We start from the raw sequence: 17,838 nt of genomic DNA on the forward strand, positions 1-17,838 counted from the left end.
GGTGCACTGCATAGATTTTTAATTAAAAATAATAATAATAACCACACATTGTAAAACCCTGGAGAATAAACACAGGACAAAGGTGTTGTGATAAAAATTGAGGTTCATAGGACGTAACAAGACAGCTTTAATTTGAAAACCTGTACCGGAAACGATTTTTATTATCAGCCTGTTGACGCTGTTGTGGGTGGAGGAGGGGAGAATAGGTGAGACAAGCAGGCGGGAGCATCAATGATAGGGACTCTTCTCGTGCGGCCCGCTTCGTGTTTGCGGCTCCAGGCAGCGGACACCCGGCGCTCTGTGACCCGGACTGAGGATGAGGGAGCAAGCGTGGGCCTCCCGGTCCGCACGCTGCAGCTTTTTACTCAGCATCGCCACCACCACCACCACCATCATCATCATCATCATCGCCGCTCATACATCATCAGTTAAAGGCGCCGGAGACCTGCGGCCGTGTAATAAGGTAAGCGCCTGTGCTGTCATCGTTATTATAATTATAATATCTGCTGCTTTTTAAAAACACAGATCCCGCTCCGCTTTGCTTTTTCTTTATCCTAGAATAAATGATCAGGGCAACAAGTCAAAATGGCCATGCATGCAGGAGTAAATGTGCAGAATAGATTAAGATAAAATAAAATAAAATAAAATAAAGAAAAGAAAAGAAGGATTAAAAAAACAAAAATAAATAAAAACAATGTAAGGGCTCCAAGTCGTTTTGCTGCTTTACATTGGCTCGGCTCAGCTCGGGTCTGGATCTATGCGCGCCTCGTCCTTCACGTCGCTGATCGGCTTAAAATGCCGTTCATGTTGACTATAAACACCCAGCTGGAATCCTTCTCTCATCCCCTTCTGAGCAGCCTCATGCCGGCCAGCCCGACCGGGATTACTCGCTGAGGAGGACAGAGAAAGGCTGCTGGCACGGTTCGCTCTCTCAAGCCTGTAAGGATGACTTGAAGGAATAGAAAAAGAACCTTTTTGCCCTCTAGATCAGCGGTCCCCAACCTTTTTTGCGCCACGGACCGGTTTATGCCCGACAATATTTTCACGGACCGGCAATGAGGTGTCGCGGATGAATACAACAAAATAAAACTAGTGCCGGTACCGAAAAAAAGAAGATTTATTCATAACACACGTGAAAAGACCCAAGAAAACCGAGTTAACGATAAAAACGATAACAAAATAACGTTGAAAACCGATAAAAACCCTGAAAACCATACGTTTCACACCTGAGCCTCAACTCTCGCGGCCCGGTACCAAACGACTCACGGACCGGTACCGGTCCGAGGCCCGGGGGTTGGGGACCGCTGCTCTAGATGGTGAGATTTTCATGCGAGGACTGATACTCTGTAAATGAAAAAATAGCTTTATTCTTATGGTCACTAGGGGGCGACAGCTGTGGTTGAAAATCGAAGTCCGGTTATGAAGAAATGTGTGATCCGGCAAACACTTTTAGCGATTATTTATGGACTCATTTGCTAGTTTTTAGTAATACTGAACAGATCGAACACTAAAAGTGCTTTATATTGTGAGATAAGTATCCTGCCATATTAAAGAGAGAATGATGAGCCTGTGGGCAAGGACATGGTGAAAGAGGGGAGGAAGAACTTTCTTTTAGCAGGAACAGACCACAGCAAAATGTTAGCATTCAAAATATCTTAAAAATATGTCATACCAGGATAAATATGTATCCTTATCACTGAAGATTAGACTCTGTATAACATATATATGACAACAAAAATTTCATATGGGTTAACAAAAACAAGTTTATTTAGTTTGTTAAATCAAAGTGACTTATTTAATATCCTTCTCTGTGAATACACTCCTGCATTTTATGACGTCCTGCCTTCACCTGGTCCAGAGAAAAGCTGCTAGTTATGAACCACTTGAGTATTTAAAACAGAAAACAAAAATAAAAAAGTTAATAAAGTGCATGCAATCCTAGCTAACATTATCCTGTTAGATAGTTAACTAAGTTATCAGTTACTGCAAACACTGTGGCAGTCACAACTCCATATAATGTCAGACAATATAAATAAACTATAAATGTTCTGAAAGCTAAAAAAAGTACAATTAAAATAGGAAATAACAACTACTGATCATTAACCGGATCACTGTGCATGTAAATTGAAGCACAATTCAACTGTGCTATTACTTTTGAGGTCACAAATTAAGTTTAATGGCCACTTACTATCATTTCCTATTGAAATGCACAATACAAGAGGGTTAGTGAACCTTTCATCTAACTCTTGGCAAAAATAATAGAAGCAAATGTCTCTAAATGGTAAATAAAAATGTTCCACATCTTAATATAACTCAATAACTAAAAAACTCAGCATCATTTCTCGTCAGAGTTTGAATTCTGGGTAATAAAATAGGATCCAGCCTCTGTTAAATTACAGTTCACTGCCATCAGTCTGTAAAATCAATAAAACCTACCGCACCCTGCATCAAGGAGCCGCTAAGCCACTGGGAGCAGTTATCATTATTAGATTAGATGAGATTCAGCTTGATAGCTGTCACACAAAACATGGAAATACAGCATTTAAAGAGGTGTGAAATGTCTGAACAATGGTACAAAATGAATACGTGACGGAAAACATCAGCAAAGTCTCGATCATTCTCAGTCTCACTCATTTTCAGTCCAGTCCTTGTACCTGACCTTTTTTTTGTTTGTTGAACCTGTTAACACTGACCTATGAAACATTCAAGTACACAAAAGGCACCAAACTCAAGGGGTGAAGCAATGTTGTGTCTATACATAACAGACAACAAAGAACTAACTTTAAATGTCATCTTTAGGCACTTTGTTATCAACAGTCTGTCATATAAACATATTGGTTCCGATTTCTTTAGTTGAATGTATAAAAAATGTCAACGATGACATATTTTGATCCACCATCCAAAACCATCAGGAAATCATCTGATTGGCAACATTGGCTTACATTTTCGGCATGACAACAAATTCTAGGCACAATGTCATGGGTTGGCCTCCCCAGAGCCCGGATATAAACATTACTGAATAAGTGTGGGGTCATCTAAAGGAAGCCTACATCCAAAGAAGAGCTTTGAATGTCGTTCAAGAAGAAATTCAAGAAGGCTGGAAGTCTTTTACTATGGAATCTGGGACCTGCTGTGCATTGTGGGATTAGTAGTTCCTTTATTGATAAACATAATTACATGTATCCAGTATTGCACCGTTGCCCTTGTTAAAATCTTTTCTTTATCCTTTTGGTCCAAATCAAATTTTTTTAGTATCATGGGTCATCTTGTGGCTGGCTGGTTTGATTCAAGGCTTTAAACTCTTTATATAAGGATTTTCTGAACATGGAGAAAATGAATGGGGAATTTTACTTTAGGAGTGAGGGGCCTTAAAAAAGCGGGCACTGAAAAGTTGATTCCTTATTTTAGCTAACAATAGCAGAAATAAGGGATAAACTGTTGAAATGGTGACTAAACATCATGTTAGGCAGGGAAAAATTAAAATTACTGGTGGTTTAAACACTGAGTGTAGGTGTACATCAAAATAAAGCATGAGAAGTGGTGTTACTAAGGGGGGTCTTTACATCACCTGAATGGGCTTTCTGGGTATGTCAGATGAAAACGGTTGGAAACCTGACTGATAAAGCATAAACAGTTAGCAGTGATATAACAGCTGTGTGCTGTTTTCTAAAGATGACCTTAATACAGCTTCAGAAGTTTCCAGATGTTTTTTTTCTGCACTTAAAAGAATACATTGTTAGAGAGATTAGGGTCCTATCAAATCCTCAAACCTCTGCTGTAAAGAGGCACTGAATTTTATCCCGTCCCTGCTCGCTTCCTTCCATCAGTCTCTATGACAACCGGCGTGAGTCACCCAGGAGACCAGCGAAAGGCATTAGCCCGTGTCCTTTTCTTTTTTATCAGCGTCACCTTTCCCCCACTGTCAGCACATTAGCCCTCTTTGTGTGCAGAAACACAGAAAGGTGAATCTGAGCGCAGGTGATGCTGCTGCTCGCACGGCAAAGCCTCCGTTTGAATGTTTGCTGGCGTGTTTGTCGGAGGGGGTGCGGCATGAATGGCCATGTTTGTTGCTGCGGCGAGGTGATTAGTCATTTAAAAGAGCTCAGGCTTATCTGCACCACGCACACGCATCTGACATCTGAAAGCCATCGCTCTGGCACCGATTGACTCTGTCAGGTTTATCGCTGCGATTGTTTCAGTTTAATTAGCTGCTGCTCGGATGTCGGTCGGCGCTCCGCTGATTTGTTTGTCCAGTTGAACAGCAGGATCGGGGGAGGAGATGGAGATCTGCCAGAGCGAGGCTTTGGACTCAGAGGAAGTTGCTTTAAAAGTACAAAAAATGCTTTTCTTTAGGTTTTGTTGTGCTGCCGCCACTAATAATTATTTTCACACTGATTCATTTGTGGATTGGTCACCATAATGTGTGAAATTCAAAACTATAAGCTAGCATCACTCAACAAGTCCAATATCAGCTGATGCATGGACAGCTGGCTGGACTTGACTGGTTTCTAAAATGGAAAACAGGTGAAAACACGTGTTACTAATTACATTAATCAAGTGTAATTTCTGTGACTAGTGACACCCGAGTTTACCTTCTATTTCATATCAAAGTAGCTGCTGTGAAATACTAATAGGTGGTATAAAAGATACAAATGAGCATGCCAAAGATAAGCCTCATTATATATATTAAATGAACTTCATATTTTATTCAGCGCAGCTTGAAAAAACTAGTGACTGACACAAAGAAGTCAGCAGGAAGGTTTTTATTTGGGGCTACAGATCAATTCAGGTTCCCCATATGCTCTTATACAACCGGAGGTTATAAATAAATACATTATAAATAGTATGTAAGACATTTTTTCATTATTACTTGTTGGGGCCTCGTTGTAAGATTTAAATATTTAAAAAAATTATTAAAGCAAACATAAAAACAGGATGTTATTCAAATACAATGTGTAGAATAGAATAAAAATCTAAACAAGGTACCAAAACCCTGAAAAAGCTCTGTTTTAGTGCCCTTTAAAATTAAGGGCACTAAAAAAGAGTGCCTGTGGATGAGCATTCAGTTCCCTCAATGAGCATGAGGTCACAGCCAGCAGTCCTTTGATAAGATGACCCGCTAACACGCTCTTAATGGACCATTAGAGGACCGGCGGATGGTTGCTGTGGACATCGAGGTCAGCCATCTTTTTACCCTGTAAAAGTCTCCATGCTCTCCTTTGTACGACCAGCTTTTGTTTAATGTGGAATCAGCAGCAGTGCAGTGTTGTTACTGTCAGGCTACACAGGGTCAGCTCTTATTGGGGAAGCTATGTTGTACTGTATGTGTGTGTAGCCTGTACCGGCAAATTAGGCAACATTAGGCAAACAGTGCTAAGGGGAAAAATTTGAAACCACCAGTCATTTTTGGTCCAGTTTAACCTATCCACCAATCCACAGATTTACTATTTCGTCCATTAGGACTTTCATTCTTTACTCACACACGTGTGGTATTTAAAATGTTGTCTACAGTGTAGTTCTTGATGACTCTGATGAAAGGCACAGCCTCACCAGGAAAAACGTGAGGTTTGGTGGGTACAAACAACCTCGACCTGATGATGATGCTAGATGAAAACTCAGAGTATCACCAGCAGTGTTGGGATTCCCTCTGAGGAAAATCTAACAATAGCTATACAGCTGTTTCACTCAAACCCACAAATATGAACCTTGAGTCAGGGAATCATCAACGTGAAACAGCCTCATCTCCTAGGAACCATGAATGGATACCTTATTGATCTTTCTATCTGCGTGTCTGTGTGTGTTTGTGTGTGTGTTCACCATGCAGTCAGACTACTACTACCAGTACACAGAGTGCGACAGCACAGGGTCACGATGGAGGGTCGCCATCCCTGTGCATCCAGGCTCCTGCTCAGATCTTCCTCCTCCAACCAGAGGCACTGAATGCTGTGAGTACCACCACAGTGTGTGTGTGTGTGTGTGTGCACATGCCAACACAACCTCTCTGTTCCCTCAGCCTTCTCATGCCCGGCTGGGAAGTTTTTGGAGATGTCCACACAGCAGTGCACGCCGTGTGCGGCCGGTTCTTATTCTTTGGGCAGCGGCCTTCGTTTTGACCAATGGGACGCCATCCCTGCGGGCTTCACCAGCTTGGCCAGCTTCCTCGACACCGGGCCGAATGGAGAGGACATTCAGGCCTGTAAAAGGTGGCGCACACAGCATTACCATTACCATGGAGATGGGTATTCATGTATTATTGAATATATAACAAGATGGAGTATGCTGCCGCTGTGTTTTGCTCTCGTTGCAGCTCATCGTGGACGCCGCAGGGCGTGTATCTGGAGTCCAACCGTGACGAGTGCACGGTGTCCCTGGTTTATGCCGTACATCTGGAAAAACAGGGCTCTGTCTCCTTCACCTACCAGTACCCCGACAACAACATCTTCTTTGAGTTCTATGTAAGCACCTGTAACTAAAATAGTAAATAAAACCAAGAGTAGCCGTGTTTTATTTGATTTATTGACAATTTAGATGATTAGTGATTGTAAATTGGTTGTAGAAGACTACCCGTGTGCAGTGTGCTCAGCTTCTCGCCCAGCTTGGTTAAAGTTTTTCGTAACTTGTGTTGCTCGTAAACTATTTCCTTGAGAGTTTTGTGAAAAATTTTGGTCCAAATCACTAATTTTTTATATGAGATAAGATGAGAATTTCTCATAATTACAGTAGCAAAATGAATAGAGCACCAATAAAAAATAAACTATAATAATACTACACAATAACAGAGTACACTCCACAAAGTAGAAATAAATAAATTTAAACATAAATATGATTCATTCTGTTTATGCTACTAAAAAACTTACATGCAAGACCTTTAAAATCTTGCTATGAAAGAAGACATTTTTAATTATTCTTATATTGGTTAATGAATAATGAAGGTAGTCAGGAGGCGGCTGAGCTTACATTTGCGCAGAGAAACAGTTATACTGCAGGTATTTCTTAGCAGTTGAGTTTTCAGTTTGTATGAGCTTGACTTGTTTTTAAGCCTATGTCATACAGATGAAATGTAGTGCTTTAAAAAGTCAAACACAAGGCTGTGCAAGTTTATTCAATTTATACTCTGGGTGTAGCATTTGTCCATATCCACAGTGAATTTAATAGAAGGTAAATGTTGAAGAAGAGTCATTTTTGTTTGTTTGTATGGATAATAACCTCTGCGTTAACTTGTTCTCAGGTCCAGAATGAGCAATGCCAGGAAATGGCTCAGACTGACGATCAGAAATGGATAAAAGTCACCAACAATGGAGAATGGGACACACACACGGTGAGCACGTGTTTCTGCCTGTGTGTGCAAGCTGCTGCAGTATCATGTGATGTGTGGCTCACTGTATCCACCTTTGCCTCAGGTGAGCCTGAAGTCTGGTACCAACATCCTGTACTGGAGAACCACTGGGATACTGGTGGGGGGGAAGATGGTCAAGCCTGTGCTGCTGAAGAACATCCAAATAGAAGGTAAAACTTGACCTCCAGCTCACGGTCGGATGCTTTTTGCAGGTGTGTGTATACTTAAAGCGTCTCCACACTTTTGTCCAGGTGTCGCCTACACATCCGAGTGTTTCCCGTGCCGACCCGGGTGGTTCAGGTCGACCCCCGGCTCCTCATCCTGCCAGCCCTGCCCCAGCAACACTTACTCTGTGAAAGGGGCGTCCTCCTGTACGCCCTGCCCCGAACACCACTACTCACGTACGTACAGGACACCCAACAGCACCACAACAAACAGTGTTTACATTATTTCAGTCATAATATAAACAGTGTAAGCTCTCTCTCTCATGTTTGACATGGTGAACTTACAGTAATAATAAGCTTGCATATTTCTTGATAGGAGACGGGTAAGTCTTTCACCTTAGGAAACACCTTCCCTCATAATAATAATAGATTCGTTTAGTTTTAGCACCTCGTTGGTCTCTGCTGATGCTCATCCTGCCTCTGTGTTTGCCTCCTCTCTCAGACGAGGGATGGGCTGAATGTAAGGTGAAGCCGCCGTGCTCGGAGAAGGATTACTTCCAGATCCACAAAGCCTGTGACAGCGACGGGAAGGTCAGCAGCGCTTGCATGTTTCATATTTCTCTCTCTCTCTCTCTCTCTCTCTCTCTCTCACACACACACACACACACAATGACCTTTTTAAATACACAATGACAGATATGCATATAAACACGCCCTGTGTCGCACTCATATGCAAAGTCAACAAGGAAAAACCAGAGCGAGTGTATATGTGTGTGTGGGTGTGTGTACCATGTTTATATATCTTTGTGGGGACCAAAAATTGGAATGCTACTATACTTGTGGGGACCATCAGTCCCATATGGGGACAAAATTCCCATCCCCAGAATTTTGAGACTCAAAATGTGGTTTTAATGTCAGGGTTATAATCAGGTTATAGTTAGGTTTAGGCTAAAGGTTAGGCATTATTTTAAACGACTAGAGGAAAGCATTATGTCAATTAGATGTCCTCACTAAGATATGAAAACAAGTGTGTGTGTGTGTGTGTGTGTGTGTGTGTGTGTGTGTGTGTGGTACTGCAACTGTCAGTTTAATATTTGTACAATAATTATCCATTTTCAGAAGTTAAAGCGAACCACTGAATTCACAAGAACATTTTGATCTCTTTGTGAAGCAGAATTAATTTGTGCCAGACTTAAATCCCTCTTTCGCATAGCACCTGTCGGCCAGGCGTACTTAACATCAATATTTAATTTAAATTGCATTTATGCTGCACCAAAAAACAACAGCAGACGTTTTATATTGTAAGGTAAAGACCCAACAACATAAAAAAATTAACCCCAACAATCAGATGCTTGGTGACAGTGGGAATGAAAAGCTCACTTTTAGCAGGAAGAAGCCTTTGGGGAAACCAGGCTGGGTTCTGTGAACATATTTAATATGAAATACATCAATGAAGAAACCATCTGCTACATCTGTGCTGTAATGTTTTGTGTGCTGATCATCAAGCTTACTTTCATCCTTTAAATGCTTCTTAAAGACATATTTTTATAAGCTGGCTTCCTCCATGCCTGATCATTTTTGTATTTATTTTAGATTTGTCTTTAATTGAACTGCTTTAATAATAACTTTCTTTATTCCTCACTTTTAATCTTTTTGTGCAGCTGGTATTCCTGTACCTAAAATGGTTTCACCTTTTAAATGTTTTACTTACTTTTTGTTTCCTCTCTCATCTCGTTTATTATTTATTATTATTTTTATTTACTTTGTCACATATTTCTAACACTGCCTGTCACGTGATATGTACAGCACTCAAATTTTTTACACTGTACATATGAAAAACCGTGATCGTTTCACACAGAAAGACAGATGTGATTAAAATTTAGCATTAAAAGTGTTCGACAGCTCACTTAGTGTTGTATCAAAAGCAGGTAAAGTCTCTCAGTGTGATAAACAACCCATGAACACTCAGAGTCAGCCTGAGAGGCAGCATGCCGACCGGCTTGTGTAGAAGTGCAACTTGTTACAGGGCAGTAAAAAAAATCTCACCTTTCTTTTTTTAAGGTGTTTGTTTTTGCTTGAGCGGAGTGAATTTCCTGCTTTAAACCTGCTTTGTTACAGACGCAGGTGCTGTATCGTTGGGTGGAGCCAAAAATCTGCGTGGAGAACATCACGGGAGCCATGGAGCTGCCGGCAACAGGCCAGAGAGAGCCCTGCCCTCCCTGCAACCCCGGCTACTACAACAGCAACGACTCCACCTGCCTGCCCTGCCCACCTGGAGCGCACTCAGACGGCACCTACGGTAAACCTACTCACGCCTGTCTTTACCGGCCTCACCCTGGTGTTGATAAACTTTAAATTTGTTTTCATCAAACTAAACATCTTTATCTTTTCCACTGCTTTGTGTTCATACGAGAGCTGGTTAGTGATACTTATAAATGCTATAGAAAAGCATCTAAGGTATAAATATAATAAGTATAATAATGCATATAGAATTTAAAGAAGCAGTACTCAAATTAAATACAGGTAAAAAACTAAAAATGAGTTTAAAGCAGTACATAACAAACATTTACAAAGCAATAAATAAATGCATGTAAAGAGATGTGGCATGCTGTAAACTGCGGCAAACATACTATAACTAATAAAAACAATTACAACAGTCATACAACTTGTACACTTAAGCTGGATCCTGTACTTGCAAATGAATTCTCTGCTAATAAAAACCAAGGTTCATTATATTCCTTCATTATTCTCCATTCAAAGGCTGAACTTCCTCCCAGCAGTTTAAAAAGCCTCTCCATCTGCTTATATAACGATCACCTCTGTCCATCATTATGAGATGAATTTGTTTAAGATCGACCCGGCTGAAAAGATTGTACAAACACAATTTTGTACCCAGGAGGTAAATGTCATTGACGTGTCTAAACAGCTTTTATGTGATCTTTGCGTGTGTGTATGTATGTGTGTGTGTGCCAGCGTGTGCACAGTGCCCTGCAGGTACCGAGCCGGTGTTGGGTTACGAGTATAAATGGTGGAACGTGCTGCCTTCCAACATGAAGACTTCCTGTTTCAACGTGGGCAATTCCAAATGTGACGACATGAATGGTGAGCACATGGATGCCTTACACGTTAGTAGATATATTTATAACAATACTTTGTTTATGTAACACCTTTAGCTGCAGACTTTACAAAGCACTTTGACAGAAAAGTAAAAGCAGAAAATGTAAAATATAAATTTTATGGTAAATGACAGTAAAATTTACATGAAAAAAATGTAAAAACAGTAAAGGAAACTACAACACTAGCCATACCCCATGAATGTAATCACTAAGAGCAAATGGAGAGCTGACAGTGCTCCCAACAAAATCCAGTTTAAAATGAGTCTGAATGAACACGTCTGGGTGGAAAATGGGCTTTGTGTTGAGCTTGAGTTGCGAGCTGAAATCACCTGCACCCACTTTTTACCCATTACTGCTGTGCTAATTGTGGATAATGTTGTAAAATAACCTCTCATATGCTGTCATGGAGAATTACGGAGGTGTAATACGAGTGCATCGCGCCTGTTGCTCCACAGGATGGGAGGTGGCGGGAGATCACATTCGCAGCGGAGCGGGAAGTTCGGATAATGACTATCTTATCCTCAGCTTGCATGTCCCCGGCTTCAAGTAAGTGTGTGTGTGTGTTTATGTACAGAGAAGAAACCAGCCTGTCCTAATGATGACAAACAGGATCTGTGTGTTACTAAATGCGAGCTTGTGTTTGTGTTTGGTGGCAGGGTCCCAGCCTCGCTTTCAGGGATGACCGGCAGCGAGTTTGGCCGGATAACCTTTGTGTTCGAGACCATCTGCTCAGCCGACTGCGAGCTCTACTTCATGATGGTGTGTGCCTCTTTGTGTTCATTTCCACCAGAAGGTGGTAATTAGGTGGCTAACTTCACTGAGTGAGTCAGAATGGTCACGTCTCATCACCGAGGTCTGGTATATAACGGTGTTCTGCGTGTTACTGCTCAGTTATCAAACCCTTTCTTTTTGTGTTTTATTGGCACGCCCCCTGCAGGACGTGAACAGGAAGAGCACCACAGTGGTGGAGTCCTGGGAGGGCAGTAAGGGGAAGCAGTCGTACTCGCACAGCATGACCAGAAACGCCTCCGTCACGTACACGTGGGCCTTCCAGAGGACTAACCATGCTCTAGATGTGAGTGATTTTTAGTCGTGTGATTTTTATTCATGGCGTCAGCTGTTAAAGCAACGTTATTAAGGCCCTGCCGAGGGTGAGGCTGTCTCAGATATCTCAAGATATCCAACAAGAAATTGTGGTGGCATATTTATGTCTATAGAACCGTCGTTTTATTGCTGATACGGTGAAGATCTACTCCATCAACTTGACGAACGTGATTGACGGGGTGGCGTCAGCGTGCCGTGCCTGCGCTCTGGTACCTCAGAACTCCCAGCGTGCCGGCTCCTCTTGCGTTCCCTGCCCAGCTGGTTTTTACATCGACAGAGACACCAACCGATGCCAGGAGTGTCCCCCCAACACACACCTGGCCGGGCGACAAACCTACGGCCAGGATGCGTGTGTCGCGTGTGGACCAGGAAGTATCAGTAACAAGGTGGGAGACCTGCAGTCATGTTACCTCATTCTGGATCATCGTGTTTTAGTACTTTTATCCAGTTAAGAGAGATCATGTTTTTCCTTTTTCTTTCAGGAACACTCCCGGTGCTACAGCGACTGCTCCTTCACCCACACGCTGAACAACCGCACCCTAACCTTTGACCTCAGCGCCCTGAGCGATGTGGCCTCGCTGACCATCGGGCCGAGTTTCACCTCTAAAGGCACAAAATACCTTCATCTGTTCAACATTAGCCTGTGTGGCCACGGGGTAATTGACCTGCTTTCTGCTTACATCAGCCTCAAAAACACCTCAGAGATCAGCCTGTGAAGGAAACGTATTTAAAAATTATTTAAATGTTCTCTTGTCCTTTTAATCTTTCACCTGTGTTTTATTGAATGTTTTATGTGTGAGGGATTTAAGAACTGAGTTTCCTTGTCTTGTATAAAGTCATCTAAATTCTTGTGATCTAAAAACCAAACTGAGAATTAATTTTTAATGGTGGATATATTGTATATTTGACCATGAGATGGGATGTCCATGTCCACATCTCGTTATGATGTAAAGTGGTGAAAAATAGACGTGAAAATAATCCGACTTTAGAGATATTATATGCTGACAGATTAATTTTGGTGCTGGCTGCAGGGGAAGAGAGCTGCTGTCTGCACCGATAACGTCACCGACGTGTCCAACAAAGACGACCAGAGCGACGCAGCTCAGTTCGTGAACTCAGTGGACAGCTTCATCTGTCAGTCGACCATAATCCCATCGGATGGGCGGGGCTTCAGGATGGCCATTTCCTCGCAATCCATCAGCCTTGCTGACACTTTTATTGGTAAGGACTTAAACAGGACTTCCTGAGGCCTCACTTTCAATCACCGCCAAGCTTCTTCATATACATACCTGGGAATTTCTCTTGGGATTTAATTACATTTTTTAAGTCTAGTTATCATATGGAATCAAGTCCCATCAGTGGATGGTGTCTATTTGTAAAGCCTTAACTGACCAATCAGGTTGGATTAAGAGAATTCTGACGTTTCACTATAAGAAAAACTAATGGAAACAATTTGTGAAACAGATTTATTTGGGACTAACTTGTGAGCGCCCCCTGCTGTACCCCTGGGTGAACAGTTTTAATTGGGTTGGATCACCCAGATTGGTGCTGGTTGAATAGCGTCATGCAGTTTTGTGATAATCGGCTGGTAAAAACCGCCCTGATGTCTCTCGTCTTTGTTTTTTCAGGAGCGACAGTAGACACCATTCTCAATGGTGTGAACGCCGAACCAGATCTTTTCCCGGAAAACTCACAGGATGTTCCCGACATCAATTTCTTCTACAGGTAAAAAGAAAAAAGAAAGCTGGAAGCAGCAGTCAAATATTTTTGTTGTGTTCAAGTCCCAGATGTGTGTTTGTGTTCCTTCAGGTCAACGCAGGTGACGGCATCATGTGATCAGGGTCGGAGTTCAGTCATTACCGTTCGCTGTAACCCAGAGAAGTCTGAGCGAGGAGAGCTCTCCGTGCCCAGGTAGTTGCACGTCAGTTAAAGTGTGATTTCTATATAGATTTGATGCTTATTTTTATACTTTGATAACAAAAACAGTCAATAACTAATAGGTAACAAATGTACTACTCTTAGCAGCTCTATAACTGATCTGTGTGTTCGTGCAGCTCCTGTCCAGCAGGAACATGTGATGGATGCACGTTTCACTTCCTGTGGGAGAGTGCCAGCGCTTGTCCACGATGCACTGAGGACGACTACCACCAGATAGAGGGAGCTTGCAAGGGAGGCGTCCAGGTAACTCACACCTTGCCTCATCTTTCCCAGCATTTTTCAGCCCTCACTACGTACAACATGATTTTTTGCAGGAAAAAATAAAAACAAAACACTTTTAAACTTTTATGGTTTAGCCAAAACCAGTTTTAATTAAGTTTTAATGGAACAAACAGATTTATAACCTGAGAAAACACAATAATCAGTAATGGAAATCCCCTCATCTCAACAGGAAACTCTATATGTGTGGAATGAGCCCAAATTGTGCACCAAAGGAGTGTCTCTGCCTCCTCGGAGCTCCTCCCCGTGTGAGGCCATCGCTCTGTGGCTTAAGGTCGGCGTTGGAGGCGGGGCCTTTGTGGCCGTGCTGCTCATCTCCCTCACCTGCTATTTCTGGAAGAAAAACAAGAGGTAATAAGAGGCACCCTAACAGCAGGCCAATGTGCTCATTAAGATCACACCAAATTGTTATTAGTGGTCAGAGTTGTTTGTCTGTGACAGCAAATTCTTCACCCTGAAGGCACCGATGACAGTTTTAATGGCCAGCGTTGTAAATCAGTGAATCGTAAACATATTGCAGACTGAAATCAAAAATCTGTTTGTAACCCTTTATGGTTACTATCATCTTGAATGTATTTTAAAGGCTAGCAGAATTTGAGAACATGCTTGTGTATGAAAAGAAATAATCTGTCTTTATTATCACCGTAATTGTGACCTCTCGTATCTGTCTGTGCAAATACAGCACACTAAATGTTTGCGTATCATGTGATTAAGGTCACTGTAACAGTGATTTAACAGTGATTCATTTTTTTTATAAAGAAATTGAATGAAATATTATTCTAGACATAAGACAAATATTTATAGTTATAGCACAGCCTGCAATCAAGGGTGCAATCCTCATGTTGTCACGGTTAGCAGAGCAAACTTTGTGGAATTATTAAAGGACCCAAGATGTAGGCACTACTGATGTGAGGGAGCTTTATTTATGGTGAGTGAACATACAACAAAGGCGAGGATGGCGAAAGCAGAACTGAGAAAACCTAAACTGGGAAAACTAAGCGAAAACAAACCTGAAACCTTGAAACATGAAACGGAGATGCAGGGAGACGCAGAAAGATACCGGGACACCACACAGGATGACGGAGGGAGATACTAACAACTAGTATCTGCCTCTGTTAGACAACTAACAGAGGCAGACACAACGGAGGGAGCACAGAATAAACACTGGGAAACCAAATAACAAAACCTAAAAACTAGAACTCAGGAAGTACTACAAAACTAGGGAGCTAGAAATACTAGGACAGAAACCAAAACACAAACAGTCACAATTCATAATAAAATCAAAAGTAAAAGTACAAAAACCAAAAACTGGGTCACCGTCCCAGGACCGTGACACGTATTTTACCTTACATCATGAATTCATTTGTAGATAGAGTCTTCACAATAAGGTTTAAAAATGTATACTGGAAATACTTTTCAGTAATGCGTAGCTAATTTTAAGTAATGTTTAAGTAACTTTAACTAATGTTTAAGTAAGTTCCACTATTGAATTTTCCTTTTATATTACATATAAAAATGTAATAAGGGCTGGTCTCCCCTTCCTGCTTAGAAGAAAAAATAAACACCAGCAAATGCCGCAGGGCATACACCCAAATTATGCGCTACTTAATATCACTAACAGTATAATTTTTGTATTACTTCCTTATTCTTGTGTATCCAATGCTAAGTATTTCTACGACTATATAATTACATTGCAATTTCAGATTGAATATATGGAAATTACTTTTAATTCTAGATTAATTGCACTTCTGGGGCTTTCTTATAGTGTTACGAAAAAGAAAAATCACACAAATATTTCCAGAAAAATTACACTTAACAAAAGAAAGAAGAACAAAAATATTTTCAGTTAAGTGAGAGTGTTAAGTTAAGTGTTAACAATATCCCACAAAGGAAATTGTTTTAATATTACGCTTTTAAAATGATCAACATTTGACATCAGTGTAAAAAAAAGAAAAGAAAAGAAAAGAAAAGCAGCTCTGTGAGGTATGAGTAACTGGGCATGAAGGGGGTGACTGAGTACATAAGGGGTGTGATTTTCTCCAGAAAGCTGAGTCAAATAGATGTCACAATAATGGAAAGAATTTCTGGTTAAAAATACACAGACTCGTACCAGATGCTGTCTGATGTTAAATGATACATTGCCTGATTGTGATTCACACCCTGTGGTCTGTGGCCAGGCTGGAGTACAAGTACTCTCGTCTGGTAATGTCTGCCAACAAAGAGTGTGAGCTGCCAGCTGCAGACAGCTGTGGCCTGGCTGAAGGAGAGGAGCCCGATGACGATGTGGTCTACGCCCAGAAACCCTCGCTGCTGGGGAAACTGCGTGCCATTGCCAACAAGGTGTGCATTAGGTTAATTTTACTTCACGTGTAAAGATTTACCATCTGCATGTCAATTTGCCCTGCAGTTTAATTTATATCACCATTACCCCTGCAGATAAGAAAATGCAGCCCTTGGTGCATATGTACGTTCTTTAATTTGATGTATCACTTGCTAAAGTCCACTTTTTAACAATAAAATCAATCCAATGAGCCCATAAAGTCATCAGAAAAGTGTTCACTGAGGTCACAGGGTGACATAGACTTCTAGACTTCCACACAGCCCAAAGTCATTTTTTGCCCTCTCCTCTGTCTCTTTGATTTCACACATAACATTTCTAATATGTGCGTCTCAGCAGGAGGATGGAGAGAGCAGCGAGTCTGTGCAGTTGAAATCCTCACAGTCTGATCGATGGGTCCTGGGTTAAACTGATGCCAGCAGAGGAAGAGCGAGGCTGGGCTTACACAACAGAGGAACAGTCTGTTAGCAATGGTCTCGCTGTCCACCTCCCTACGTGTCTCTTATAACCTCCTTCATTGTGGGGGGACCTCTACACACCCCAGTTTGAGGACAGTATGGACAATGGCTTTAACTCTTCCACCCTGGAATACACAGGAAGCTCCTGCTTTATCACTATGGATGCTCAACAGCAGTTACTGAGAGAGGAAAACATGCTTTTAATGTTTGGGTTTTTTTGTATATTTTGTAATTTAATTTGGTATTTTCTGTTAAGAGTCACGTATTTATATTGATGTTATGATGTCAAACCTTTATTAAAGTTCTCTTTGGCTTTGGGGATTTCTGCGTGGATGTTTGGGGTTCACATACAAGCATTAATTATATGACATCATCATCCACCCACTCTGCCTCCTTAACAGACACCTGTTATATTTAAAGTAGGCTGAGGTCAAACACCTTTAACACGTTATACCTTTGTAATTGAGAGTGAAGGTTAAAAGCTTGTTTTTATTGTATTGCTGACTTAAGGCCATACTTTTATTATGAGCTTGGTACATGGGTATTATAAATGATAAAGATGGATGTAGCCAGCTTGGTGTTCTTCGGTTCAGTGTTATTTATATCACCACAGCAGTCACCTCAAGGTGCTTTATATTGTACGGTAGAGAGCTTAAAATAATGCAGTTAAAAGTCCAGCAATCAGGCAACCTCCTATGAGCAAGGAAGTGTTACTGATGTCACAGAGTGAGGACAGTTGATGGCAGGAAGTGTCTCTGCAGTCAGAGGAGTCACCCGCATTTGGCTGTTAGAAAAAATACACTTTTTAAAAATCTGCGCAGAATTTTTTTATTATTATTATCAATCATGTTTTGATGGTGTGCTTGTTGATAGGAGTGTACAGGGCTAAACTGATTAGACAATGCTTCACAGTGAAAATGATTAAAGACCAAAAGCATACTACAAAAGCAACCCAAGACTTTCTCAGGGCAAAGAAATTAGATATTTTTAAATGGCTAAGTCACTCACCTGCATCCTCCAACACAGCATGCTCTTCAGTTAGTGAAGACACAACTGAAGGCAGAGACAACCCACAAACAAGCAGCAGCTGCAGTGAAGGCCTCGC

General features: G+C 41.4%; 1 protein-coding gene across 2 annotated transcripts; it reads left to right on the forward strand.

The window, feature by feature from the left end:
* The first annotated feature begins 199 nt into the window (after positions 1-199).
* Positions 200-17,054, forward strand: LOC100711480 (UPF0577 protein KIAA1324-like). 2 transcript variants are annotated; one of them, XM_019347085.2, is made up of 22 exons: positions 200-463; positions 5,825-5,945; positions 6,014-6,203; positions 6,308-6,455; positions 7,229-7,318; positions 7,401-7,506; positions 7,588-7,737; positions 8,003-8,091; positions 9,619-9,799; positions 10,474-10,602; positions 11,072-11,162; positions 11,273-11,375; positions 11,554-11,691; positions 11,834-12,106; positions 12,203-12,376; positions 12,752-12,941; positions 13,349-13,445; positions 13,530-13,631; positions 13,775-13,901; positions 14,110-14,288; positions 16,115-16,277; positions 16,612-17,054. In XM_019347085.2, the coding sequence occupies exons 1-22, from the start codon at positions 317-319 to the stop codon at positions 16,681-16,683; spliced, it is 3,060 nt and encodes a 1,019-aa protein (XP_019202630.1). In that variant the 5' UTR covers positions 200-316; the 3' UTR covers positions 16,684-17,054. The 2 variants fall into 2 exon arrangements, with proteins under 2 accessions (XP_019202630.1, XP_003448141.1); XM_003448093.5 differs by having other exon boundaries at positions 16,615-17,054.
* Positions 17,055-17,838: the final 784 nt, after the last annotated feature.

Source organism: Oreochromis niloticus, linkage group LG17, assembly GCF_001858045.2.
Source record: "Oreochromis niloticus isolate F11D_XX linkage group LG17, O_niloticus_UMD_NMBU, whole genome shotgun sequence".
Classification (NCBI taxonomy): domain Eukaryota; kingdom Metazoa; phylum Chordata; class Actinopteri; order Cichliformes; family Cichlidae; genus Oreochromis; species Oreochromis niloticus.

What these genes read in the sequence shown, in the direction of transcription:
- LOC100711480 (XM_019347085.2), top strand. Translation starts at nt 317, where the DNA reads ATGAGGGAGCAAGCGTGGGCCTCCCGGTCCGCACGCTGCAGCTTTTTA. An exon ending in ACATCTTCTTTGAGTTCTAT is followed by an intron (nt 6,456 to 7,228) that starts GTAAGCACCTGT and finishes ACTTGTTCTCAG; the next exon opens with GTCCAGAATGAGCAATGCCA. An exon ending in TTAGCCTGTGTGGCCACGGG is followed by an intron (nt 12,377 to 12,751) that starts GTAATTGACCTG and finishes TGCTGGCTGCAG; the next exon opens with GGGAAGAGAGCTGCTGTCTG.